General features: G+C 38.3%; 3 protein-coding genes across 5 annotated transcripts; 2 read left to right on the top strand and 1 right to left on the bottom strand.

Annotated features, from left to right (window-relative positions):
• Positions 1-14,079, top strand: LOC114932119 (uncharacterized). Its single transcript, XM_029304297.2, has 6 exons — positions 1-351; positions 705-2,264; positions 10,857-11,000; positions 11,944-12,245; positions 12,374-12,630; positions 12,929-14,079. Exons 2-6 carry the CDS (start codon positions 1,940-1,942, stop codon positions 13,695-13,697), a joined length of 1,797 nt encoding a protein of 598 aa, XP_029160130.1. The 5' UTR covers positions 1-351; positions 705-1,939; the 3' UTR covers positions 13,698-14,079.
• LOC114941387 (ATP-dependent RNA helicase DDX24) lies at positions 13,692-17,816 on the bottom strand. Of its 2 annotated transcripts, XM_029316371.2 has the most exons (12): positions 17,563-17,816; positions 17,415-17,481; positions 17,002-17,212; positions 16,427-16,925; positions 16,127-16,323; positions 15,879-16,024; positions 15,473-15,765; positions 15,182-15,404; positions 14,994-15,105; positions 14,800-14,917; positions 14,538-14,718; positions 13,692-14,458 (listed from the first exon to the last, which is right to left on the bottom strand). In XM_029316371.2, exons 3-12 carry the CDS (start codon positions 17,206-17,208, stop codon positions 14,206-14,208), a joined length of 2,229 nt encoding a protein of 742 aa, XP_029172204.2. In that variant the 5' UTR covers positions 17,209-17,212; positions 17,415-17,481; positions 17,563-17,816; the 3' UTR covers positions 13,692-14,205. The 2 variants fall into 2 exon arrangements, with proteins under 2 accessions (XP_029172204.2, XP_029172205.2); XM_029316372.2 differs by lacking the exon at positions 17,415-17,481.
• LOC114941385 (death-associated protein kinase 1) lies at positions 17,766-26,046 on the top strand. Of its 2 annotated transcripts, XM_029316368.2 has the most exons (20): positions 17,766-18,028; positions 18,591-18,669; positions 18,751-18,863; positions 18,941-19,101; positions 19,178-19,298; positions 19,391-19,691; positions 19,768-19,816; positions 20,208-20,324; positions 20,400-20,672; positions 20,752-20,934; positions 21,010-21,124; positions 21,262-21,453; positions 21,576-21,817; positions 22,720-22,809; positions 23,060-23,224; positions 23,307-23,525; positions 23,589-23,768; positions 23,856-24,149; positions 24,238-24,560; positions 24,646-26,046. In XM_029316368.2, exons 1-20 carry the CDS (start codon positions 17,989-17,991, stop codon positions 24,806-24,808), a joined length of 3,420 nt encoding a protein of 1,139 aa, XP_029172201.2. In that variant the 5' UTR covers positions 17,766-17,988; the 3' UTR covers positions 24,809-26,046. The 2 variants fall into 2 exon arrangements, with proteins under 2 accessions (XP_029172201.2, XP_029172203.2); XM_029316370.2 differs by lacking the exon at positions 22,720-22,809.
• Positions 26,047-26,454: the final 408 nt, after the last annotated feature.

Below are 26,454 nucleotides of genomic sequence, written 5' to 3'. Positions count from 1 at the left end.
GCGTATTCTGTTAACCGAAGGGACTCCGCGGGCGAGTTTCAGGTCGCTGGTATATCGCTGTATAGCACTGACAACGCGGCTTGTGTAGAGGTGGGGTGGCACACACGAAGCACACACCAGCGATCGTGTGTGTGCTCAGCTCTTGGTGTCGGTGGACCTCTTACACTCGGCTCACTCCGAGCCGGGCGTCAGTGACTTCGCGTCCGCCGATCCGATCGGATCCTCTCCAAGAGGCGCGTCCTTCCGCGGAGATCGTAGAAATCACGCATTGCTCTCGGATCGATTGTTCAAATTTCATTTCCATCATTCGATTTCTCGTCGTTTCTCGGAAATCGGCGCCGAATGTGTGCGGTAAGAGAGAACTGGATATTCATAATTAGATATTTTACTCCGTTTATCACAGCGGAAATTTTTTTGTTTTTATACGCGATTTTTAAAAATTTTGTAATAAATATACGACTTGTCTCGCAAATTTTTTTTCTTAAATTTGGCTATTTTATCACAATTTACAATGACTTTTATTGTGCATCGTAAAGAATTGCAACTACCATTTGAGTTGCGGCGTGCGATTAACGCGGGATAAACGCAAGCGCGTTTGTTAAAGAAACACACACCGGCTCCGATTTATAAAGCGATGCGTTGCCGCAATCAAACTCCGTGGATGGAAGTATACTTTGACCGTATCTTCTGCTTATCTGTTTCAGACCACCGCGATGCATCGCGACCTCGGCCGACAAGGTGTCTGAGGGATATCCCCGCGGGACCTCTCTACCTTCCTCTTACCTCGCGGTATACGGTAGGTCCTGTTCGGAGGCTACCAGGATGCAGCTCAGACCCAGTTATCGAGGCGTCCGAAGGCACCCCTGCGGCTCGCATGCACGGTATAAAGCAATAAAAGCGTCCTGCGCCACGAGATATATCTCGCGAGGTCCGCGTAAGAAACGGCGAAAGAAAGCCGACTGCACCGGTAAATCATAAACGCCACGGGGATCGAACTGCGGGAGATAACTGCCTTCGTGTAAGGAGAGATAGAGTGAAAAAGAGAAAGAGAGAGTAAGAGAGAAGCCAGCGGCTCGGTTAGTCAAGCGGGATCCATCATTCGATTGCGCGTCCATTGAATCCATCTATCCATCTGCCTCGGCAAACGCTAACGAAAACGAAACAGCCCGGAAGAGCAGGCCTCATCGTCGTTCATCATCGGGAACAGGACATCCGGAAGATACCTCGTCTCTACAGAGGGACGGATATTCATCGCTCGCCGGTGTAAACCATCTCTCGCGGATATTATCGATAGATCCTGCTAGTTTTCATAAGAAGATACGTGTGCATTTCGTTGGACGGTGTTTCGTGATTCTCGATCTCACTACGCGCTGTTGCCTCGAGTAACAGTTTAGTGTCTAGTGAAGCAAATTTTCAAGTATTACTTGTCGAGCCCCGGCTGCTAATCAATACGCAATTCGATAATAAAAATCGATTTTTGCTCAAGAGATACGTAACTGTAGCCGCGTATACTTCCTTCATTTTTCTCTCGCGTTGCAATTTGCGAAAGAAATTTATTGCGTAGTGCAAAATGTCAAAAATAATCCTTGTTGAAAGAATTGGTGTCACTATTATCGTGCCACGAGACGGAAAGTGACAGCTGCCGCGGAGTGACATAACCGAAGAAGAAAGTGCGTCCACACAAGCATCCGTTATTATTACGTGGTGATGAGCGGGTCTCGAAAGAAGAGCAAAAATGCTGTCGAAAGCAAGCGTCGCGCTCGCTCCGCCACCACGAGGATTAGATGACGTTACGAGCTTTTCGACATCACCCTGAAGAGGCTCGATCAATCTCGGTCGAATCGTCGCAGTCGTCTTTTATTACACTCTCGTCGGTGACCAGACTGCACGTGTGTCTCGATGTTCCTGAGAATCGTTCGCGAAGTGAAGCTAATTCAAGATGTGTGAGATCATGTCGTCGAACGGCGAATTCTCAACGATGTCCAGCGAGGAGATGCCTTCACTGCCCAAGTCCCTGCCGAGCTCGAGGGAGGCGACCGCCGAGGGTGGTTCCGGATCCGGCGGCGGATACATGCCGTTACGGGAGTTCCTGGATCGATTCTCATTACCGCGGGTCGTCAGACTCGAGGGCACCGGCGGCAGACCGGTGCTTCTATACAAGCAGCAGCAACGATCGCTGAGAGTCACAGCGAGTCTGCTGATACACCGGTACCGACACGACGTCAAAGTGGGACCGGAGATCGTCATTCCGGAAGGTTATCCAGGTGAGTTTTGCTTCAATTCGTAAAGCGATTTAATTTATAATTAATTAATTGAAGATGTGAAAAATAACTGGGAACAACTTAAAAAAAATACCAAAGGATATTAAATCTTCTAGACGTGTTTGCTCTGTGGAGAGAGAGAGCTAAGTCTTTAATTTTATTTGGATTGATGTCGATGTAGCTTCTATTTTAATGGCCGTGATAGATGACAGCGTGCAGCGCGTAAATTATGCTCGGCGGAGTGAACGGTAACGGTTGTGGAGATCATCCGGCTGGAATCATCGGAACAGGTTATAGACTCTATCGGGCATTTGCGTTGGTGCTCGCGTGGACGCGAGAGAGGCTACAAGAAAAATTATAATGCTCCGATCTCGCGCGCGCGTTAGGAAGAAAGGGAGAGGGAAAGCTCTCCATCATACGATTAATGTTCCAACTTATTTTTTCCCCTTTCAATCATAAAGCACTTTGTGTAGCGAAGTAAGTCGCGAAACTCGCCGCACGGTGGAGGCCGCTGCTCCTGCGTGCGCGACTTATATTGGTTTTCTGGCATCAGAAATGGAAATTATGAGGCAATAAAGCGCGGTAATGCGGACCTATTAAATCGAATGGGCGAGAGATAAAGTAGAGGGAACGTTTAGGTTCGGTGGTGGCTGGAGGGCTTGAAGGAGAGACCCATCAACTAACGACGTCTGCTTCTTTCGCACGAGATGCTATTCAATATATCGGCATTTTTACCCCTCATATGCTTTTCTTCCTCTGCTTCGTCTCCTTCATTCTCTCGTTTTTCTTGATCTTTTTTTTGTCTTCATCACAGCGTGTGGAATTACCATCGTGCACGACAGTGTCGTGCTCAACTATCGCTAATTACACCTAATAAATGCACTTTGTATTTTGAATGAAATGTCGTCGATCAGACGAGATAGTCATTATGAGATATGTGAAGTAGCTGGAGTTACGAATTATCGAGAATCTCTCTTTCTTCTATCTCGTTAATGAACGACACAAAGCGATTACGGATAAACCGATTACAAATGTGTCTGATGAATCATGGGGAAATATATTCGTTGTATTGATGTCATAGTTATCGAAATTTTCGTCATGCAATTTTTTTCGTGCTCGATAGCAATCCGGATGATTCATGCCAGAGAAACGTACGTCGATCGATAATTTATTTCGCGATCGATGATTCACGATAATTCTGAACAGAGTTCAAAATGCTAGGCGAACAATTTATAGTCCCTATTAAAGATGCCGATTTTGAAACGGTCCGGAATGACTTCGACAATTCGCTCGCTGGCTCTTCTCCTTTCACTGTGCTCGTTTGACAGCGCGCGGATTTCTGCTTGAAATTCTTCGCACGGGATATCGAGTCACGTCTAGTCGGACAGCGGGTGACGAATCTGGGAAAAAAACGATCCGGCTCTCTCGTGCGCTTTCTCGGCGAGGTTTTCGAATGAAGTTTTTAGAGAGATGGATGCGCTGGGAGAACAGAGGTTGCTCGTTAAGTTCGCGACGAAGAGGAAGAAATTCCGAAGAATCGAATGGAATCCTGTTCGCGGATAAATTGACACTTGAGTCGCGGAGACGCTTGAGCGTATTGGTTACGTCGCGTATAAGTCGCGTAAGGCACTAACAGTAAATTCCGAGCCGGGAAATGTTGCTCCACGCCCACGAATTCGCCACGAAGTTGCCGCGACGTAATTCATGCGATAGGAAAAAAAACGCGATTCCATCGTCGCGCTGCCAGACGTCTCGGGCGAATTAGTTCCGTGTTTTAAACGCTTTTCGCGCGATGCCGCGGCGATAAAGAAGAAAGTCGTCGGACGTTTACTGTTGACCGTTCCGTGTAAAAAGTAACGGGTGGAGACATGCAGATCAAATAGCGAATTGCTCGTGAGTATCCCTCTGGGAAAAAAACGATCGGCCGAGCAGGCTGAAGCGAATGAGAAGTCACGCGGCGTTATGGATCCTGTATACGTTTTTCTTTCGCGGATGAAACGAAAGATGACTCTTTCCTGGCTGAAACCGCGCCTCTTCCTTCTTCAGCCCATCCCCTAACTGCGGAATTATTTTTCCTTGAGATTCGACCCCGCGGTAACTTTGTCTAGTTTTATGGAACCGGGAGAACAAGGGACTCTTTCCGGCACGGATTTGCTCTGGGAAAATAGAAATTCTCAGTATTCAAAGCTGGCGAGCGACCACGTCGTCTAAATTCCGACCAACGCGCTGTGATAAATTTCTCTAGTTTACAGGACAAAAGTATCCTTCTCTCTTTCTCTGTTTGCCTTCCTATTACGTCTTCCCCGACCGCTTTTCCTCGCGCGTCATCGTGGAATTTCAAATGGTCGGCACGGCACGATTCCGAGCCGGACACTTTCGTCATCTGGCTTTAATCCCATTTGTCCAGCTCGGCGCACGTGCGTGAAATGCACGATCGCCGGCTGCTGTTAAATGCAAGTCCGTTCCGGGTGTTGCACGAAATCACATTGTAATCGCACGCGTCGACAGGGCGATATATAACACGTCGCATTCGACTTCCGCCTACATCACGTGCGAGAATCACAAACAGCAATCGATAACGTTGATAAAATTGCGACGAAAAAACACTTTTCCTCAATATTAGAGTGAATATAAAATTTTCCATCACTATATACTTCCACTGCATAAAATATTATAAAATATTATAATAAATATATAATTTCTCGATAGATTGAATTTTGACTTGTTATTATTAAATAACAGTTGTCGTGTCAGAATATCATATCTACGTGGAAAAATATTAAATCTCGCCAGCGGCATCCTAAGCAAATATTTTCCGATTCAACCTGCCGGACAATTAGTATCAAGCAGATTAAACATCCATCGCGATTCCACGTGTGTCTGCATCACGTCATTCGCAATTTTCCCGCGGCGGCGAGGACCGGGTAAAAAGGGTCTGCGAGAGTCTGGCTTTCATCGGCCGGAGAATCATAAGTTGCAGCTAGCTAGATGTATTAGAGGCATGTGCATCGTACATTATGTGCCCATTATACATCATCGTAATCAGCTTATATCCCGACAAGTAAAAAGCGCGCGCCGTAGTATTTTCTCTGCGCCTAACTGCTGAAAGATTCAAGGAATCGCGCGCAATGTCCGCGAGGGACGAAATGAAGACATTCGAGAGAGGATAAGAAACGCGTTACGGAGCCGCGTGTAATGTGTCTTAAAGTGTATAGTGGAGTGGCGGTAACATTCTGTGTAATATCCTTTCGGTTTAATTCATTCCGCCTAATGTCATTCACGGTTACAGTCATGCTTGTTTCAGACTGTGAAATCCGGTATTTATGCATAATTCGCTGCGAAATTATATTAATTTTGCAACGTATTATGCATAAATAACTACAAAATTAAAATTATGAAAGATATATATCACTCTCGCTCACTTTGCCACATAAGATTAGCAATCATTAATGCGATATTCGTCAATTCTTCGGTTTCAATTTCGCGTCGCGTGACGAAGAGGAAGATCGAAAGCTCAGGGTGTCGACTGTTCGCGAATCATCGCTCCAGCGAAAGGGAATCTCGTCGGAGGCGAGCAACTTGAACCTTCAACCGAGATAAAATTACTAGGGGAAGATTCAGAGGCGCGCATCCGATTCCACGGACCGATAGGGACGATATCGTACAAATCACCGGCCGTGGCTTAATTGCCATTCGTGCAAACCTCGGCCGAGAGTCGGTTTTCAGTTTACAATAATTTATTAAGCGTGTAAAATCTCGAGAAAGAGAAAGAGAGAAGTTCTTGTCGGTGACGCGTCGAGGTCGATGTCCTTCCTGTCTCACGCGACCCTCGTCTGCCTCTACGTTCTTTTTTTCTTCTCTACATTAACTACACCGTTAACACATTATTTTACGTAAGGGATGACAGTCCCAGTAGTACCCTAAAATTTTATAGAACGAGTTATGAGATAATCGCGTGCTCGGTTTTATTATGACACGTATACAAGAAATTTCGCTTTTGACAGTTCACCGCAGCCAATCGCGAATATTTATGATGCACGATTTCTGGTCGCAAAAAAAGAAAGGTAAATGATCCTACGCGCGGAAGAAAGGTAGACTGTCATAAAAAAATTAAACATGAGAGTACAATGCATAGTGTGCGAAACGATGTTTAGCGAGATATTCAGCAAGAAAAGTGTATTTGAAAGCCTTTCATTTTAAAGGATAAGATAAATATTACATGCAAAGCAAGGTCTATACTTATTTCTCAGTGCGAGCTATAAAAATATTTTATATTAGATATAAAGAAAAAGTAAATATAAATTAAAGTCAAGAAGTAATCATCTTAATCAATTTACACGGACGCAGAACCTGAGAGTTATCGACGATCGTGCGTGTCGAGAGATTGGCGATTTCATGCGTTTAGAACTTCTTTCTTTCTCTCTAGACATGCGGAGAAACGGAGAATGAATTGCGTGCGGTATTGCGATCGTGATTGCGAACCGAGAGGGATCGTATAGATCGGCTTATCCGACGTAGTCGTATGGTTTTACTGCCAAGTGCCTGGTCCAGCGGACATGTCCCGGCTTTCTTTCTGTAACGTGACGTGTATATGTGTGTATATGTATATACATATAAACAAATAACTATATATATATTGTTATTTGTTCGCATAGACCTCTTGGACAGGGGTCTTACACAAGGCAAGAATGTTGCGCTGGCCAGACGCGCCCTCGGCAATGACCGGCCTCCCTGGTTTTAAATAACGGTCATTACGTGCCAGGGTATAACTCTCTGGGGTATCGCGGCCAATGCTGGCTACACGTCCGACTAGGGTATACCGACTTCCACGACAAAGGAAAGAGAGATAAAAACGAGAAAGAATTCAATCTATCTGCTTCTATCTCTCACTTCCTTCTCCTCCCTCGTGCGAAGTCGATTCGTCTAAATTCTGCAAAATTATAGATATAAATAGCGACCTATTAGCCAATAAATTTCGAATCCTTCGTACTCTGTCGCCATGATCTCCACACCAGCTCGATATTATTACTAATATCAATATACTACTTTCGATTTGTTAGGACAGTAAATCACTTCTTAATATTTGTTTAATTTTTTTTGTCTTCTCTTATTGCGAAAAGCTATCGATTGGATGTTACATAAGTTGTTTAGAAAATTGTTAAATTTTAAAAGACTGAAGTTTAAAAAATTTAATTATTCAATTTTTAGCAATTATAAAAATGTATCGCTATCAATGAAGTATAGCAGAAATTCTGCTACACTGCAACAGGTACTATCGATAGCAGAGAGCCTAGAAACCGTATACTATTGTCACGGTTCGATTCACGTCCAGGTAATATTATATCCCGAATGATTGGTCTCGCGCGGCGTAACGTGAATTATGCACAATAAAGATTCCAGCCGCGAGATGTGTGTGTATATGTGTATGTGTAGGCTGCAGTCTCTTCCTTACTTAATGCTCCTCCTAAACACATATATCGTGCACCTGGATACCACAATGTTTACCTGAAACGTCACGCCGACACCGGTGATTTCTCGCGTCGAAATATTCTCGATCCTATCGATATCGCTGTCACGAATCTCGCATGCAATCTACTATATTCAATCACGTTTTCATTACTCAGCAGAATCTAGCTCAGAATGAATGAAAAATCTTTTCGTAGTCAACGCTTGCATTACGATGACAAATAATTTTAGGGTATGATGATTTCTCTCGATAAATTAACACAATTAAATAATTAGATTTTTTTCATTACTTCGAAAATTCATCAATTAATCGTAATGGAATAATTCGCCTGTTATGTTTGCTAGATTCAGATTTTTAGACAAAAGTTAAATACTTGCACATCACACAGATACGTATATCGAACCACGTGCACCGATGACTAAGCCTGTCATTTATTTTATTGAAAGTTTTATGCCAAATGGGTGGACAGGAATTAGGATAAATTCTTGAAGCGTGTTGCAATGTATAACGTAACTTTTACGAGCGCAGCTGGAGCGCAGGCCAACGTCCGGTTTCTTGGGTTGTTGCAATCCTCGCTTCGAGTCCTTGGATTGTTATCAAGACCGGCATGATACACAGTTTGAGAAAGAGGTTTTTTTTTATTACAACGATAACGATAATTATTCAATCAATATATTTTTTGATGACAAAAAATTATTTTTAATTTTAATTATTTTGCAAAGTTAATTAGTTAATCACTTTCGGATTACATTCCTCCAAAAATTTAAATTATCGACTGATATAAAATATTTATAGGTATTTGGCTCTTTAGAAAAGGAAGATCACATCGAAAAATCTTGTCAGGTCTGTTAATCACATTTAGGATCTCAAGAAATACGATACTCTTATATTTCCATCTAATCTGTGCTGCATATTCGAGCATTAAATTTAGACACGTGCCTGAAATTAATTTACAACGTGTTCCGTTTGCTAACGGATCAGTATTTATGGTGTTACACATACCGATATATAGGGATTCTGAATCGTAAATACGGTGTCTACGGCGATGATACGTTCAAAATGATATAAATGGATAAAATGGATTTTCAGGAACATTTAATTTGTCGATTCACGCTTAGAAAGACTGCTCGATGTATCATACGTCTCGTGTTTGTTCAATAAAGCGTTCATGCTCTATGAAGTGTGAAGCTGGGAAAGAGTTAATGAACTCTATTAAAAGTTATAGCTAGACGTTTCTTAGAATATATCCCGTTATTAAAATTCACGCAGTAATGTGATGTTTTGTATCACTTAACACAAATAAATTTAATTAAGCTCCATTCATTTTTTAATTGCATACATTTATGTATGTTTATATATTTTAGTGCTCTTTTTCTTGTCTGAAAAAAAACAAAGATAGTCACGTTGCTTAGCTAGCTTTCACAAAAATAGGTTGCCTGGATAAGGTTTCGCCGGGGCTCATTACGCGAATCGATAAGCGCGTAATCTCATAATTACGCAAGACAATAAGACGCGTTAAGAAATGGTTGGCGTGCGTCTGAATGCCTGAACTTTTCCGTAGATTTTTCGCAGCAGATGCGGCGATCCCTACAATTACGAACCGAACGCGCTCTCTTGCCGAGGTATCTCTCTTATATACCTGAGTCGGATGCGCGCGTAGAAATAGAAAGTGAGGGAAGGCCGTACACGCTTGTGTAATTGCGAGCGTACGCCTTCGCAACATTTCTTTTCCGGGATACACGTTCTCGTCCCGAGATAGACGCCGCGTCCTTCTATGCGTTGTGTACCGAGAGGTGGGCTGAGAGAGAACACCCTTCCTTCTCCCATTAACTCCCTAGGAGGCGTTCTCAAGACCGTAGAGTCAATATCGTCCGTCTTAATTGCGCGCCGGTTTTCCAGGTCGTTGATCTAGAACAAACAAAAACCAGGAGTCCCGCCGGCCGTTAGATTATTCCATTAGTTAACCTCGAACAGAGAATTAATGCGCGCAACCTGCAAACGGAAAAACTTTCCCAAGGGAAACTGCCCTTCCTCTCTCTCCGCATGCACATATACTCTTTTTCTTGTTTATGCGATTCTCGATTGCTCGACGTTCAACTCGAATCCTGAATATTTTTCTAATTGAATGAAAGAACGAATAAAATATAAAATACATATAATATACATATTAATAAATATGTAAAATAATTGATAAAATTAATATATTATTTGGGTATAGGAAGAAAACTACATTTTAGTAAAATAATTATTTTTTTTATATAATTAATTTTTAATCGTCACTTGTAATATTTTTAATAAATTCAATTAATTTGAAGTTTTTTCGGTCTCGTTATAAATGAATTATTTAAGAAAGTCCAGTGTTAATTTCGCTTTCAATAGAAGGATTCAGGATTTTCGGCAAGGCGGGTCCGTCCTTCTTTTGCATTCCAGAACGAGCGGGCCTTAAGGGGCGGGATTCGAGACGTGCGCTCGCATATCGGGGATCGGGGCGGCATTCTTAAATCAATTAACGACGAGCAAAAGAACCAGCCGACCTTCGATCAGTCGACCGACCACTCGGCTACTGTGTCTCCGTGTGCAACCGCGCGCAGCTGAAATCGCCTGTTTGCAATTTGGCAGGATCTTTTTTCTTTTTTACGAGCAGCTTGAAGCCTCAGAAAGAGAAGCACGTAGTTCCTTCCTTTCAGATAGATACGTTTTTTAACCCGCCCCGGAGCTACCAGCGTACATTAAATGCTGTTTCAACAGATGCCGACTGGTCTCTTCCAATCATTCTTGCTACGATTAACAAAAATTCAGCCTTCGGATTCTCTCTTTTGCGTCAAACAAAAGCAAACTGTACATTCTTTTTTCCATGTCCAAAAAATTATATACTACTGCATTTTTGACAATTATAAAACGATACGATACAAAAAAGCTATATAATTAAATTTGAGTATTCTTTTTCTTTTTGAAGAACTTGTACTCATTAAATAGATAATAATCTATTGGTCGATATGTGGAACCAAACTTTATGGTATTTATTATATTTATTAATGTCATGTTTAGTTTAGAATCAAAGCGAAATCCTCCATGTATCTTTCTCGAACAGTTTCTCGCATTGATATTTAACATTTCATCTTTTTCAGGATGGTTTTCTGTGATATCTGGCAATAACACGACGGGCAGTGCACGCGTCTACCGAAGGGTGGATTCTTTGGTGAAGACAGGAGTGCCGGTGTTTCTGCTCGCGACACCTTTAAGAGCTTACACGCTGACACACTCGAAAATGGGTAAGTTCTGACAGAAGAAACTTGGAAGGTGCCGCGATCGCGATCTTGATCGTTCGCGAAATGTCAAGCGATGCAACGTTCTTGACCCAGATGCATATCGATGCAATGTAGAAAGTGATCTTTTTCTCTGTTTATCTTCATTTGCTCCGCACGAAAACAGAAATGTACGTTCGAAAATATATCTTTTCAAGGATATTTTTTTACAAAAAATATTGCCCATTACCACGTTCAATAATTTTTCTGTTGACAGTCTAGAAGTTGAAAGATATAAAAATGAAAAGATATTCGCGCGTGTATAAATAAAAAAAGATATTCGAGACGAATAGGAAGATGTTCATTAAAAGACTCAATTTCAATAAAATTCATTAAAAACTCTGTTTACACATTTATACGCGTAAAGATTTCTCTCATGTCTACTTTACAATCTTGTTAAAATTGATAGAGGAAGAGTTCCGAACATTTTTCTGTCGGACTGCGGCCAGACACTTTAACGTATCGTAAATCGGCTAATAATTAGACCGATGAGACGCATTAATAAGAAATGTAAACTACCACGTGATAAAACTGAAGCTTCGTTAAAACGGGATTATCAATAAAAACACGAGTATATAACGGCAGCGGTTGGAATCTCAGTCTCCGATCCTAATATTAGATACGCGTACAATATATCGCGCGAGAGACCATCGGACACTGACTGGAAAGGACTTCTGCCGCCTTTTAGTATCGTTCGGTACCGTTAAAGATGCCTTTAGGACATCGACTGCTGCCAGGATCGATTATACGCCGGGCTTCTTTTGAGATTCAACGCGTTGTTAACGGGACCCGCGCGCGCAACATAATCGAAGAAACGAGTTGCATGATCACGACGCCCTTTGTACCTTCGCAACATCGCGAATAATATCGCGGTTGCGATATCCATACGATCAATTCTGTCTTTTTTCAGAGAACGGAAATCTGCGCGCCCATTATACCAAGACGACGATCAGAGCCGGTGAGATACTGCGGCTCGTTGCGGTCTTCCAGGATACGAGGAGATGCAGCTCGGTCTCCTTCGGGATCTCCGGCGGATATCCCGAAAAGGATCAATACGCACAATGCATCGACCTTCAGGGACGAGAGGTGTTCGCCTCGCTGTCAACGAGGGGCGAGTTTTACGCGATCTGTCAAAACGGAAGCGTCGATACCGGAAGTGACGCGGTGCTCTACAAGGTTCACCATCTCGCCAAGAGGCAATTGCCTCTCAGAGTGAGTCGTTCTTACGAAACTCATTTCTATCTCTTTTAATAACCAGCGCTGAGAAATATTTTATTACCATTTTTTTCATTCTTTTCCCTAATCGATTAAATAGATTAATAATATATTTGTCGTTTCAGGTACGACTGATAGCAGGACCACTGCCGGTGCCGTTGCCGAAGGAATACGGCGGTCTAATGCAGCTGGAAACGTCGACGCGAGGTCCAATAGTTTTGGGCTGCGTCGTTCCGGAGAGACCAGTGCATAATCCGGAAATGCTCGAATTAGTAGTGTCCGGTAACGGTGCACCGAGAGTGCGAAGAGCCAGATTGGGTTATCCTTCAGAGGCCAGATTGCTGGCCTCCCCGAAAATACAACGATTACTATCAGCCTGCAGGTAAAAGCAATTAATTGAATTTAAAGCAAACAATTAACTTTACTTTAATAAAATTAAAATTTCATTTTCTAAGACTTTAGCATATTATTCAAATTAATCACTAAGTATAAATTACAATAAAAATATCCTTTTTTTTTAATTTGTCAACCGTATTATTCGTAATAAAATTTCGAATTATGGTTTTTCGATGCGTCTAACTTCCTTAAAAATGTGACATATATCGCAGAAATCATCAGTCAGTTTATTATATATTAGAATTTATATTCTATGTGGTTGAACTGGTTTTTCTACTTCACAGTCGAGCGGTCGGAGATCGCGCAACCGAGCCGCGAGTGGCGCCTGTGAAACTGCAACCGCCGACAGCCGAGACCCTGAAGGAGATGCATCTGAAGAAGATCAAGCCGAAGCCGGAGTCTAAACCGATTCTGCAAAGTCTGAAAAATGGACTCGAACATCTGAAGCGGAGTACCGCGAAAGAACGGAACCAACAGACAAAGCAGAGCACCGGAAATGGCATTCTCGAGAGAATCTCGAAACTCGCTCAAAGTAGCAAAAATCGCAATCCCGCGAAGAAATCGGCCTCGTTCACATTCGCGGTGAGGCCGGAGATAGCCATGAGATCTCAGGAACGTTACTCCAGTTTGGAACCTGAAACTACCTCTCATCAGACTCGTCAGAATCAAAACACCAAGCAGCCAGTGCAGAGATCTGTGTCGACTAGCGTGTTGGAAATACCACCGACGTCCGTCGAGCTGCAGCCCAATTATTCTCGCGTGAGGGACAGTTTGACCCCGTTGCCATCACCACCGAAGCTGATCAGGACCAGCAACAAAAACGAGGAGATCTACGCCGAAATTTGTGACACCGCGATGGTAAACCAGGTGCAAAAATGTCCAGGAAGTCACGTGATGGCGCGAATCAGGATCGTCGTGCAGAGCCATGAGTCGTCCTTGAAAACGCACAATATGATCGACAACGAGAGATACGCGAACTCGATGGTGATGACTGAGCAGATAGACTCCATTATTAGTACGGAGGACGAAGTGATATATAATACCGTGTTCTGAGATTGTCGGATTGACGTTTATTGTGTTTATATAATATTAATAATCACGAAAATGTAAAAGGAATTCAATTGTAACTCGAGCCAGCGATATGTGAAATTTTTAAAGTGTAGGCAAACCGGCTGTGTTCATCGATCAATTCTCTATTCGCTGTTTCGAGAAATGTATTATATTACATAAGCATGTGCATATCAAGGAAATATGTACGTGTTTGTAGAAAAATGCAGAAATCTTCTGTACATACCCTTTGCCATACTTTAATTTACTAACAATTAAAAAAGAAACATGTGCATATTAAAAATATGTTTCTTAGAATGATGAATGGCTCAAATTAATTATGAATGTAAATATAATCTGCGTCAAAATAAAATTTACTTTTTGTTAACTCGTGATTGTCCCGTGAAACCCATATTTTTAATGAATATTAAATCAGCAAAACGATGCGATGAAGAAAATTCAACATGATTTATATATATAAACAAAATATATATTTTTTAATTTTGAAAATGTTTTACAGTCGTTGTTTTTTCCGACGTATAGTATTGTTTTCTTGATTTTTATCAAGATTTTTTATTACTTTTTTCATCACTTCGATAGCTTTCTCTGTATTCTGAGCAGGATCTATGTTTAAATTATCATCGAGATACTTTCCTGAGAATCCTTTCGGGAATACTGGTTTTGATAACTGAGACTGCAACTGATTTTTCTTTACTTTTAATTGTCGTCTCAATGCTGCTGCTTCTTCCAATTCCGTTGATGATTCACTAAAATAAAAAAGATATTATAATTTACGTTGTACAGATTGTATGTGAAAATATGAGCAAACCAATTTATTTCTCTTACTCATCATCGTCGTCGTCCACGACCATATCCATTTCCTCCATTGCTTTCCGTAACCAACTTTTTTGAGTATTCTGTCGGCGATATTTTAATTCTAACTTATCAATATCGCGAGCAGTATCCACTCTTTCTTTTACAGCGATTAATAGCCTGTCCACTACAGGAAATGTGGGTAAATCGTGTGCTGAAAACAGATTGATATTATTATTATTATATTTCTAATTATTAATAATAAGTGAATATTAATATTATCATGTAAACGTACTGCGTCCAAGAGTTTTGCACAATTTGCTATAGTTCTGTTTTTCAGAAGGTTCCATTATTAGAACTGTGATACCTTCTTTTTCTGCTCTCGCCGTTCTACCACTTCTGTGTACATAATTCTGTAAAATAATTGTCAAATTAATCTCGTGATAAGCATTACAATACTATATAAACATTGATATTTCAGATATTTACCTCGGATGTCCTGGGAACTTGATAATGTATTACATGCTCTATGTTAGGTATATCTAAACCTCGGGCGGCTACATCCGTAGCTATCAAAAGTCCATTTTCGTCAGCTTGAAATCTGAAATCCCTCTTTCGATTAGTACAAATCTCACGAGAAATATATTTAATATGTACATGTATATACATTTCACAACCTTTCGAGATTTTTTAGACGTTGTCGTTGCTGCATATTAGCGTGCAGAGGTAAAGGCTTGCACTCAAGTATGCTGAAGAGAGTGGACAATCTTTTGACACAACCAATGCTGTTACAAAATACTAATGTTCTTCCACTATGTCTCTTCAAAAAATAATAAAGATAATAATCCTTATGGTCGATTGTGCACGCTATTCGACATTCTGTCAAGTTATCGGCCATACCTGGTAATATAAATTTGATTAATACATAATAAACAAGTTCACATTCCTTGATTAAAATGCATGCATACCTGATTCTTTTGTAAGATCGACGATTTTAGGATTCTTTATTTTTAACAATTGTATAATCTTTTGCAATTTTTGACCAGAAGTGAGTTTAGATATTCTACTCCTGACATATCGCCTCTTTTTTCTTTCGAGATAATCTGGTAGGTCATGAACCATTGTTAAAGTTGCCGAGAAAACAAATGTCTGCCGTTTCTCTAGCTTGATCGAATTTGCATTTATTTTTTCCAAGATATCATGTAATTCTTGAAAATGACCCTTTTCCATCATTCTGTCTGTCTCATCAATGGCCAAATACCTATTATAAATTATATAACAATAATTTATAATGTAATAATGTAGCATAAAAGATTATTTAAAAAAAAAAAAAAAAAAAAAAAACATCTCTTCTGCTTAAAAATTGACAATTACCTAATAGAATCAATTTTACTTAGATGAGAATTGCCTTCTTGAATTAGTTCCCATAATCTGCCAGGTGTAGCAATGACGATTTCAGGACCTTTATTTAATATCCTTTCTTGTTTTACTGCTGCCATACCTCCAAGAACAACAGCTATCTGTAATAATATATTACAATTAAAATTATACATAATTATATTATCTAAAGAATAATATTATATAATATTATATATGTTAAATTCAAGAAAGATTAGTCTCACCTTAATATCTGTATATTTTGCTGCTTGAGTAAGATGATTCTTTATTTGTATCGCTAATTCGCGAGTTGGTGTCAAAATTAATGCATACAAAGGCTTTGTTACAATATTTTGACAATTATCAAACTTTATATTATTCACGACATGTACACAATTTTCAGATTCTGGTATATTTTCATTTTCTGAATCAGAATTACTCTCTACAAAATATTTAAATTTAAAGAATTAATAGTAACTATTAATGCATTAAATCAATTTTATAAAAATAACAAAATAATTAATAAAATAATATTGCTATAATACCTATTTCTGGATTATTCCATCCTTTATTTTGAAGGTCATGTTTTACAGATTCTTTAGACATTGATATCTCCATTTGCTGCTTCTTCAAATCCAAAATGCCTTTTATTATTGGGATACCAAAAGCTAATGTCTTACCACTACCAGTTTCAGCAGCACCTAATATATCTCTGCGGCCTAATATAGCAGCTGGCAATGTCTGAGCTTGTATCGGAGTAGGACCATAAAAATTCTGATCAGCTAAAGCTTTTATCACAATAGTTGGAACACCCATAGAGCTCCATGCTTCGACATTAATCTTTGCCAAGCTTTTACTATTATTTGTGTCAGAGTACAAATCATTTTCACCAGCATCAGAATTAATATCTGTATTACTAGTTTTGAAGTCCGTTGATTTTGTTTTCTTTGTTTTAGCTTTCTTGACTTTTACTTTCTTTACGGAAGACACACTGTCAACATCAGCTTCTTCCGAATCATCTAAACATTTGCGTTTTACTGCTGACTATAATTCAATAATTAAGTAATTTATTAAAAATTTCAAAATATCAAAATAAATATCAATAAAACAAATTACTTACCTTCTTCTTTTTGGCAGACGTTATTTCTGTGGTTATAATTTTACCTTTCTTCTTGTTCTGCCAGCGTGGATCTTTATTTTGCATATGCTCCAAACTATAATCGGTTAATTCCTCTATTCCAATTAATCCTTCTATGCCATTGGACAGTAAAGTACCTTCCAATGCTACAGGTTTCCACCCATCCTTATTAATTCGTTTAGTTTTCATAATTCTGAAAGATTCAACTTTATTGTTATATATGCTTGCAAACGTCAACGTGGTTACATAACCTCAACAATCGTGATTACACACGGAATTTTCTTAATAATTACTTGACTAGTTAATAATAAATCACATTATATATACATATCGACAGCGATTAAATAATTAAATGGCAAAAATCACAAATCCAACAATAATAAAAACAAACGTACACGTGCTGATGAAATTCGTACAAAACAGATATTCAAACTTCAAACATCTACAGTTGTTCTCAACAAGCTATATGGAAGCAAAGTTTTTTTTAAATATTTCTTTTTTTTTCTTTTAAAAAAATATATATAATAATTTAAATATACTTACATTTTTTTTTATAGAAATCGAGTCTTAAAAAAAATATATTTATTTTAATATTTCCTTCTGTTAAAGATAAGATAACAATATCGATACGTAAGTATGCACTTTATATAATTAAATATTTATCCTTGACATGCAAAAAAAAGGAAAAATCTATTAATACAGACACGCGAGCATGTGACGTGCGTGCGGTAAAATGTTGAGACGACGTCGACGACGACGAGTCGTCAGGGGAGTTTGAGCGTCACTGACTCGATGGGAAACCGGCCCCGGTGGTAGCAAGATGGCGTTTCGCGCGACACAGGCATATCGATTGTGTGTGTGGGGCGGCCGGCATGGGTGAAGGCCGTTGGATGCCACATAATTTTCGTAACGGCTCTTCGCGAGACTCGAAGCTGTTCGGATAGATCGAACGATGAGCACGATCGGGAGATGATGCCGGGCACGTCTGGCCAGCTGGAAACGTCTGACGGTAGGAAGAACTCGGTCCGATTTTTGCGTCCTCTCCGCTCCGCGCCTGTCTCTCCGAAATTTGACAACCGATTCAACCCTTCGCCTTTAAGACGATGTTACAGATATTAAATCGCGGCTTGATAATTGTAGTAAATTCTGTGATGCTTACTTGATTATTGGCTTTGAAGTTTTCGGCAACGGCACTCTATGCGCTGTTTAGATTTGTACGTCACCGAAGTTATTAATTGATTTTTGCAATATGTCATTTTGACATGTTATTGCTTCGGTGTTCTTGATTTATTTAATAATCGCAACTCCTTTTTTTATCTTAATTCATTAAATTATCCTGCATTTTTGCATTTAAGTTTCATTATTGTTATGTATATATCATGTATATATGTCAATGTTATATATATATATATTTATATATATATATATATATATATATATAACATTGACATATATATATATATATATATATATATATATATAATATATATATATATATATATATATTTATTTATTTATATATTTATATTTATTTATTGAAATAATACAACAGCAATATATTTATTGTTTAGATTGTGAGTGGAACACTTTAATGGAGGTCCACCATGAACCGATTGAAAAAAACTATCAGCTTCTTGAAGAGATTGGCAAGTAAGTGTCATTATTTCTAATTAATATTTTCTTTAATATTTATTAATTATTTAATAATATTTATCAATTTGTAAAATACAGGGGTCAATTTGCTATTGTACGAAAATGCAAGGAAATAAAAACTGGTGAATTATATGCTGCAAAAATAATGAGAAAGAGACGAGTTGCCAGGGGTGTAGCTGCTGCAGATATTGGTAATATTTTTATAATTGTAATTTATTGTGGATACTTTATTTTTACATTATAATAAATAATTTTATTTTATTTTTAGCAAGAGAAGCTGGTCTTTTGGCTCGGTTAAGGCATCCCAACATTGTTTCCTTATACAAAGTGATAGATACAGGAACAACAGTTGTATTGCTTTTGGAGTTGATTACTGGAGGTGAATTATTTCACTGGACTCCATCTGGTGAAACAGAAGCTGCTCATGTGGTATGTAAATAGATACTGCAACTAAATATATATATTTAATATTCTACCTATTTATATATATTCTTTCTTTTTTAAGGTGCGCCAAGTTCTAATGGCACTTAGTCATTTACATTCCCACCAAGTTGCTCATCTGGATATTAAACCTGAAAATATTCTATTGTCGACACCACCACCGATGCCTAGCATTAAGCTAATAGGTAATATTATAATAATAATGATAATTAAGTTAATAGATAATTTGCAACATTAAAATATTAAAGTCATTAATACAAATATATTATTTTCACAGATTTAGGTCTATCGCATCGACTGGTACCTGGTTCAGAACACAGAGCATTATTTGGTACACCAGAATTTGTGGCACCAGAAATCGTAAATTACGAACCACTTAGCTTGGGAACCGATCTTTGGGCTGTTGGTGTATTGACGTATATTCTCCTGAGTGGAGCTTCGCCATTTTTGGGCGAGGACAAGCAAGAGACATATGCAAATGTTGCTGCTTGTCAATATCAATTTGACAATGAATATTTCAATAATGTATCCGAGATTGCCAAAGACTTCATACGATCCTTGTTGATCAAGGATCCAAAGTAAGTCTGAAAATAATTATAAATTTATGACTTTATTATTAGAAGTAAAGATAAAAAGATTATTTTCTTATTTTAGAGAGAGAGGAAGTGCTGAATCGTGCCTTAAACATCCTTGGATTCTCACGGTGTGTTCTTGAAAAAAAAAAGATTTGTCTTATTCAATAATATTGGTTAATTATACATTTTTGTTTCTATTAAATGTATCAATTCCATGCATTTTCTTTTGACCAATTTTTGTCTCAATATGACATTGATCTGTTGTACAGTTATATCGTATATTAAATATACGAAAACTATTTTTTTATATACAATATACATTTTTAAGTAAAAAAAAACAATTTTTCTTTATTATTATACATATATACCTTAATTACTGAAAAGTATGATCTTCATGCTATGCAAAATGTTATAGTAAATTTATGATATTATAGAGATAAAAATTTATGATATTATAGATATTAGTTGTATGATATTGCATTAAAAAAATAACAAAAATGTTATTCTTTTTATGCACAGGAATCTGAAGCTCCTCAGGGTCTTGGTGGAGCAATGATCAGTGCTGTGAAGCGAGGTTGTGTTGAGGCTGTCTCTCAGTTATTGTTGCAAGGTGCTCCATTAAACGTACAAGACTCTGTAAGGCATCTTTTATTTATCCTGCTAATATTGAAAGATAATTCACATAATTCATAAAATAATGTTATTGTTCAGAAAGAAGACACTCTATTGCATATTGCTTGCGAGGCTGGCGACGAGGGAATGACGATTTTGCTGATAGAGAGTGGAATCGACCTGGACACACCGAACAAACATGGTCTCACGGCTTTACATGTGGCTGCTCGACACGGACATATTAATCTGGTCAGACATTTGTGCCTTGCTGGTTGCGACGTCGATAAGACGAATCGAGGGATTCGAGCGGACGTCACTGCGATCAAATACGGATATCCGGATATCGCGAATTTGTTAGATAAATTGCGAAATGTAAGGACTTTTTCGATAAGCGTAAATTCTTTCCACGTGTTTGAAGAATTCGTTAATTCTTAGTTTAATTCATTCTTAGCCGAATCAGCGCGAAAATTACATTCGTCAGCTGCAACCGACGCACAGACCGATAGACCGGCTACATATAAGACTTCTTGGACATTGCGCATCTGGGAAATCATCGCTGATCAATTCTTTGAAAGCTGGATTATTTAGCTTTGGTTTCTTTCGAAGGTCGAGAAGTCAGAATTGTAGCGCGAAGGTATGTCATGCTATATAAAACGAATTTTGAATAAAAAAAAAATAATTATAAATAATGAAAATTATTGACGTTTAGAGGGAACCAAGTATCGAACTTGACGTGACAAGTAAGCACGGTTCTCTCAGCTTTGAATATAGTGACAGTGAGTATGAAGGTACTCAGGGTGTAGAGTGGAGTCGCGGTAATGTAGGTGAGCGAATCATATTCAAATACTCGGCTTAGAGTTACAATAATAACGTAGCATGAATTAAATATTTATATAGTTATGTAATATAATATATTTGAGTGTTTTAAAAGGTTTGACAATATTTATACGGATTGAACTAGGTGGCGAGTGCGTCTTCTGGGAGTTATGCGGACGTGAAGAATTTCTGGCGTCTTATCACTACGTACTTACGTTCCAGCAGCCAGCAGTGCATCTTATTACAGTCAGTCTGAGAGAGCCGCTGACTGTTCAGCTTCAGCAGATAAAATTCTGGCTCCAGTTCATCCTAGACCGTATCAATCCAAGTAACGTTGGTAAGATATTGCATTTCGAATTTTCTTTTTGTATCATAATTGATTTATTGCAAACGAGGCTAAATTTCTTGTTCCTGATTTTTATAATTACTTCTTTTAAAATAAGACTTTTTCTATCGAAGGATTTGCCGGCAAATGCAGCGACGTAAAGGTAATTTTAGTCGGCACTTATGCGCCGGAACCTCTAGCCCCGAATTCTAATGGCGGCAATCTACTCGCACCGCTGTTGCCATTTCTAAAAGATTTTACGTCGATTTTGGGAGAGGAACCTCAAATGGTAGCACTGGATGCAACTAATCCCTCTAGTCCTGGCCTCAAACTCCTCAGATCGTACTTAAATAATGCAAGGATGGAATTTCTCGAGGTGAAGCGATTGTATTTCTCTATACAGATATGTATAAATATTATCATACTTCATATATAATATTAGAAGAGATGTTATCTTTTTCTCATCGCTTTTATATCATTGCTTATTTATTCAGCAATTAAAATTGACGAGCAATCTTGTGTATTTAGTAAACTTTCCTGTCTGCGATGAGAGAATTTATATAATCTCTTCTAATTTTAACATTATTTTCACAATCAAATACTATTCATATGTCTTTAATCCATTCCAAAATATATCAGTAAATGCATGATATCAGTATGCTTGATACTAAATATGTGCGAGCAGAACCGTTCATTTTTGCAATCTTAATACAAGTAAGTGTAATTAACGCCACCTTATGTAAATAATCACTTTCTCGCAAGAATTATATACTAATTTGTACAGCATGTGTAATAAATGTGCGTATTAATCCTTCGTGAAACGGTTCTGTTCAATGATGAACTACCTCATTACGCTATACGTTGTCTGTACAATTCATTCATCGATCTCGGAATTTGCAGTGTCAATATGCTATCGAATCAAGCGTTGACTTCCACAAAGCAATGCGACGATTTCCTCATTTAAATAATTTTCCTCTTGTCATCCATGATGCATGGTTGATTTGATATATATATGTACAAATAATTGAAAGCATTGAGAGTACCTTGTGTGTCGTGACTCGACGACATTTGATCGTTTGCGATGTTTGACTGATTGAGCGCACCTTTTCCGATAAACGTTTCAATATCATATATATATATATATATATATATATATATATATATATATATATATATATCACTGAATCGAATTTATTAAGAACATATGTTTTAGTTGCTGATTATTTGGCCATTAATGTTTATTAACATCAGCCTTAATGCATGCAATGCATGATGTAGGATGGGCCGGAAGTTGCAGAAAGTATTCTCCGACGTGACGCGCCGCGTGCTGCGGCTACGTACGTGCCCCTGGCGAATCTTGATAAACAGGTCGAAATACTTCTCAATTCCTTTAAACTAACTGAGTGATGTGTATAAAACTGAAACTCTGTATTTTGGTTCAATAGTTGCACTAATGCTTTCTCCCATATATACATACATGCACTATTATTAATTTTAAAGAAAAGAAAAAAGAAAAGAGTCTCTTTCTATCTCTCTTTCTTGTATATATTTTCTGCATCAATGTGTTACCCGGATAGTGCACAATTCCGTTACTATGGATGTTAATCATGTATTATAGAGCGCCTTAGTGTGGACCGGTCTCGCCGAAGCATGGAGGTCGTACGTGCAATCCTTAGAAGTGCCTCCGTTAATGCTCACGCAGGAGGAATTTTTGAACGAAGTTCGAAAGATCAATCCTTTAGTTTGTTTGGAACATTGTAGACATCTTGGATTACAATTACAGGTTTGTAGTTTATAATTATAATTTAATTTATTTTAAAAAATGTATTCTTTTTTCTACTTATAAATCTGTTGTAAAATGACAGAATTTGGGAGAATGCATTCTTCTGCCTGGCAACCTGATAGTACTCAGTCCCGAGTGGTTCTGGCAGGATGTGTTGAATTGGCAACTGAGTCCCGATCAAAGAGGACGATTGGGCGGTCGAACTACCGGCGTTTACACCTTGGAAGATTTTCAAGCGCGATGTCCTTGTCCCGCTGCTCAAGCTCTGCAAGCTTTACAAGCGGTCAATTTGTGTGTTCCGGTATGCTCGAAGAGAGATCTGATCAATCGATTATTCTTATTACAATTGACTATATCATTTTAGTGTGAAGTGGATGACGACGAAGTGGAATACGAAATACCCTGTTTAAATCTCGTAGAACGTCTTCCAGGTTTATGGGAACCATGGAAACCATGCTCGAATGCATTACCTCACACTGGTTTACGGCTTTGTCCAGAAGAAGCGCCTTTATATCATTTGACAGCGATATTTACGCATTTACAGGTAATCAATGCTTAATTAATAATTAAAGAATATGATAGTATAGAAATCTTAATAAATCAATATATATATATATATATATATATGTAGGCGCAACTGAGAAAGATTACTCAAACATGGGATCCATCGAATTCGGACTTATATCAGTGGTGGCGAGGATCAAAACTGTGTCTTGGACCTTGCGAAAGCATAATTACTTTTGAAGAAGAAGAACATAGTTGCGTCGAAATCCAAGTTCGCGGACCACGCGGTTCCAGTGCGCAATGTTTCGCTCTTCTCAGCGTGATCTTGGACGCGATGGACACAACCATTGAATTAGTCGCCCCGGGAATGTTACTCGAGAGACATTGGCTAAGTCCTGGTCAGCTTCGAGAATACGACGAGGTCGGTAAAGATCAAAGCGCGCACACACAATTTATTTATTATAAAGTAAAAAGATTGGTTATATCTATTTTAATCGATACATTTACAGGTAATTCACTCGTGGGCGCCCGCCACAATCATATCGGCTTTAATCGATAAAAGTCTCGAAGAGGCGACTCTTAAGAATCCTCTGAACGACCGACAAGAAACAGTGTGGGAGATAGTCGGCTGTGGACTGCCGTTGATGGAGAATTACGTTCCCGGACCGAAGCAACCCGTGAAATATATAAAGCCCGCTGTGCAACGGCGATTGGCGCAGATGTTAGATCCGCCTGATCATCACGGAAGGGACTGGTGTTTACTCGCCGTGAGACTTGGTTTAGGGGATCGCGTCGCTCAATTGGATAGTACAGTGGACAGTCCCACCCTAAGGTATTCCTGAAATACATTGTGCCATATGCAACGTGAATTTCAACTTAATACAAATTTTCTTATTTCGAATTATTTTGATCCGTAGATTGCTAAACTGCGCGGGTGCAGAATGCACCGTTGGTTCGCTAGTGCAACAATTACGAGCGCTAGATCGCGAAGACGCCGTACACCTACTTCTCACGTATACGCCAATCTACGTGCTGTTGATGTCCGTCGATTCCGAAACAGGATCTAATCTTTCCAGATGACGATGTTGCTCTTATCAATGGCGTATTAGCACTTTCTGAATTTTTTTTCTTTCTTGAAACGCCGCGCGTTTGACGAATTTAAAGCATCGTCTTTCTCATCTCCGCCCAATGTAAAGTGTACGTTAATTTACTAAATAAGTATATATCGTAATGTATAACTTAACTTTATAATGATCGATCACGCGCGTTGCACTTCGAGTTGAGTGATATTGAAAAGAGTCTGTGACATGTTTTCTAAACTATTTTATATCTGTTCTCTGTTTCTCTATTTTTTTTACTTTGTACTTACTAGCCTATAAGGCATTTGTTAAATTCATACATCGATATTTGTGGTGTTATCGTAAACAGAAATCGATATCTTGTTATACGTTTTTTGATTTGCATTAACTATTATGCAAATTTATACTATTTAATACTTATTTTTATTTCTTGATAATTGCGCCCTGTGATTGATATCGTGTTAGTAAACTTCTTGTTGTGCAGTTTGCGTTTTTCTCGTTATATCAAGTTATTGTGCCAGAGAAGTGATGCATTTACATATTATAATGCGCGATATGATCATATTTGATAATGATATTGTTTCGAGCGATTTTCTTGAAAAGCTGATCTTTATATATATATGTATATATATATATATATATACACATATACATGTATTATATCTTGCCAAAACTCTGTCAATATGCACCGCTTTTTCAATACTTCGGAATATTTATGAAGCATATATATGCGCAAAAAAGTGATATAACCATTCGCACAGTCTATTACTTTCGAATATATCGTCCATATACGTTCAATGATTGAACGACCGTATTTCTATTGAATTGTATTCGATGTCTTTACTGTGTGCCATGTGCAAACATTAATAAGGGTATATATAATATATATACTTTGAAGAAAAAGATTTAACAGTCGCAAATTAACTCTTTCCAAACACGACTGGACTACATTACTTTTTATTGTTAATAAAATTTCCAATTATGTAAGTTTACTTACGAATCTATACTTGTAAATCTATCAGAAAATCGACCTCATAGAATAGGCATATAACAATTAAAAAATGTTTATGATTAACATAATGAAGTTGCATCAAAACATTCTTAGAATTTCATTCGCGTAGCTCTCTTGTCACACGCAGCATCTCATGGCTTACACGAAGAAGTTGTGCGTTATATAATCTGAGACTGTTGTAAAAATAAATCAATCAAATTATTAAATATATCTTTCGCTAGATTTAATCGTCTTTTTATTATTATTAATTATTTATACAACTTTGTGTGTGTGCAATTATAATTTTTTATTGACAAATTTTTAATTTTACATTTGATTCCACAAATCAGTTAAATTCGCAATTCTTAATTTGATAATTTTTTAATGAGAACTTTTATTAAATTTAGATCTAAAACTTTACGTTTTCATCTTTCGAATGCTCTATAAAAAAATTAAAAATTAAATTAAAAAATAAATGCTTCAATTAAAATTCTCGAATCTTTTAAGCTTTATTACTCATTTCATCAAAAGATTCATCAAAGGCTCCCGCGTTTGACGTCAACTCAGCCTGACCAGCGGGAAGATTCGAAGCTGGTCCCGTCGATTGACATTTTAATTAACGGCCTACAATGTCGATGCAAAGATTAACAGAGTCG

The sequence above is a fragment of the Nylanderia fulva genome, unplaced genomic scaffold, assembly GCF_048542155.1.
Source record: "Nylanderia fulva isolate GAGA-0341 unplaced genomic scaffold, ASM4854215v1 Scaffold41, whole genome shotgun sequence".
Classification (NCBI taxonomy): domain Eukaryota; kingdom Metazoa; phylum Arthropoda; class Insecta; order Hymenoptera; family Formicidae; genus Nylanderia; species Nylanderia fulva.
Note: the sequence above shows the minus strand (reverse complement) of the source record. Positions and strands in the feature narration are given on the sequence as shown.

Coding starts and splice junctions, on each gene's coding strand:
- LOC114941385 (XM_029316368.2), top strand. CDS start 17,989: ATGATGCCGGGCACGTCTGGCCAGCTGGAAACGTCTGACG. Junction 18,670..18,750: donor CTTCTTGAAGAGATTGGCAA/GTAAGTGTCATT, acceptor TGTAAAATACAG/GGGTCAATTTGCTATTGTAC. Junction 19,817..20,207: donor AACATCCTTGGATTCTCACG/GTGTGTTCTTGA, acceptor TTTTATGCACAG/GAATCTGAAGCTCCTCAGGG.
- LOC114932119 (XM_029304297.2), top strand. CDS start 1,940: ATGTGTGAGATCATGTCGTCGAACGGCGAATTCTCAACGATGTCCAGC. Junction 2,265..10,856: donor CATTCCGGAAGGTTATCCAG/GTGAGTTTTGCT, acceptor CATCTTTTTCAG/GATGGTTTTCTGTGATATCT. Junction 12,246..12,373: donor AGAGGCAATTGCCTCTCAGA/GTGAGTCGTTCT, acceptor TTGTCGTTTCAG/GTACGACTGATAGCAGGACC.
- LOC114941387 (XM_029316371.2), bottom strand. CDS start 17,208: ATGAAAACTAAACGAATTAATAAGGATGGGTGGAAACCTGTAGCATTG. Junction 15,766..15,878: donor AGTAAAATTGATTCTATTAG/GTAATTGTCAAT, acceptor AATTTATAATAG/GTATTTGGCCATTGATGAGA. Junction 14,918..14,993: donor AAGTTCCCAGGACATCCGAG/GTAAATATCTGA, acceptor ATTATTTTACAG/AATTATGTACACAGAAGTGG.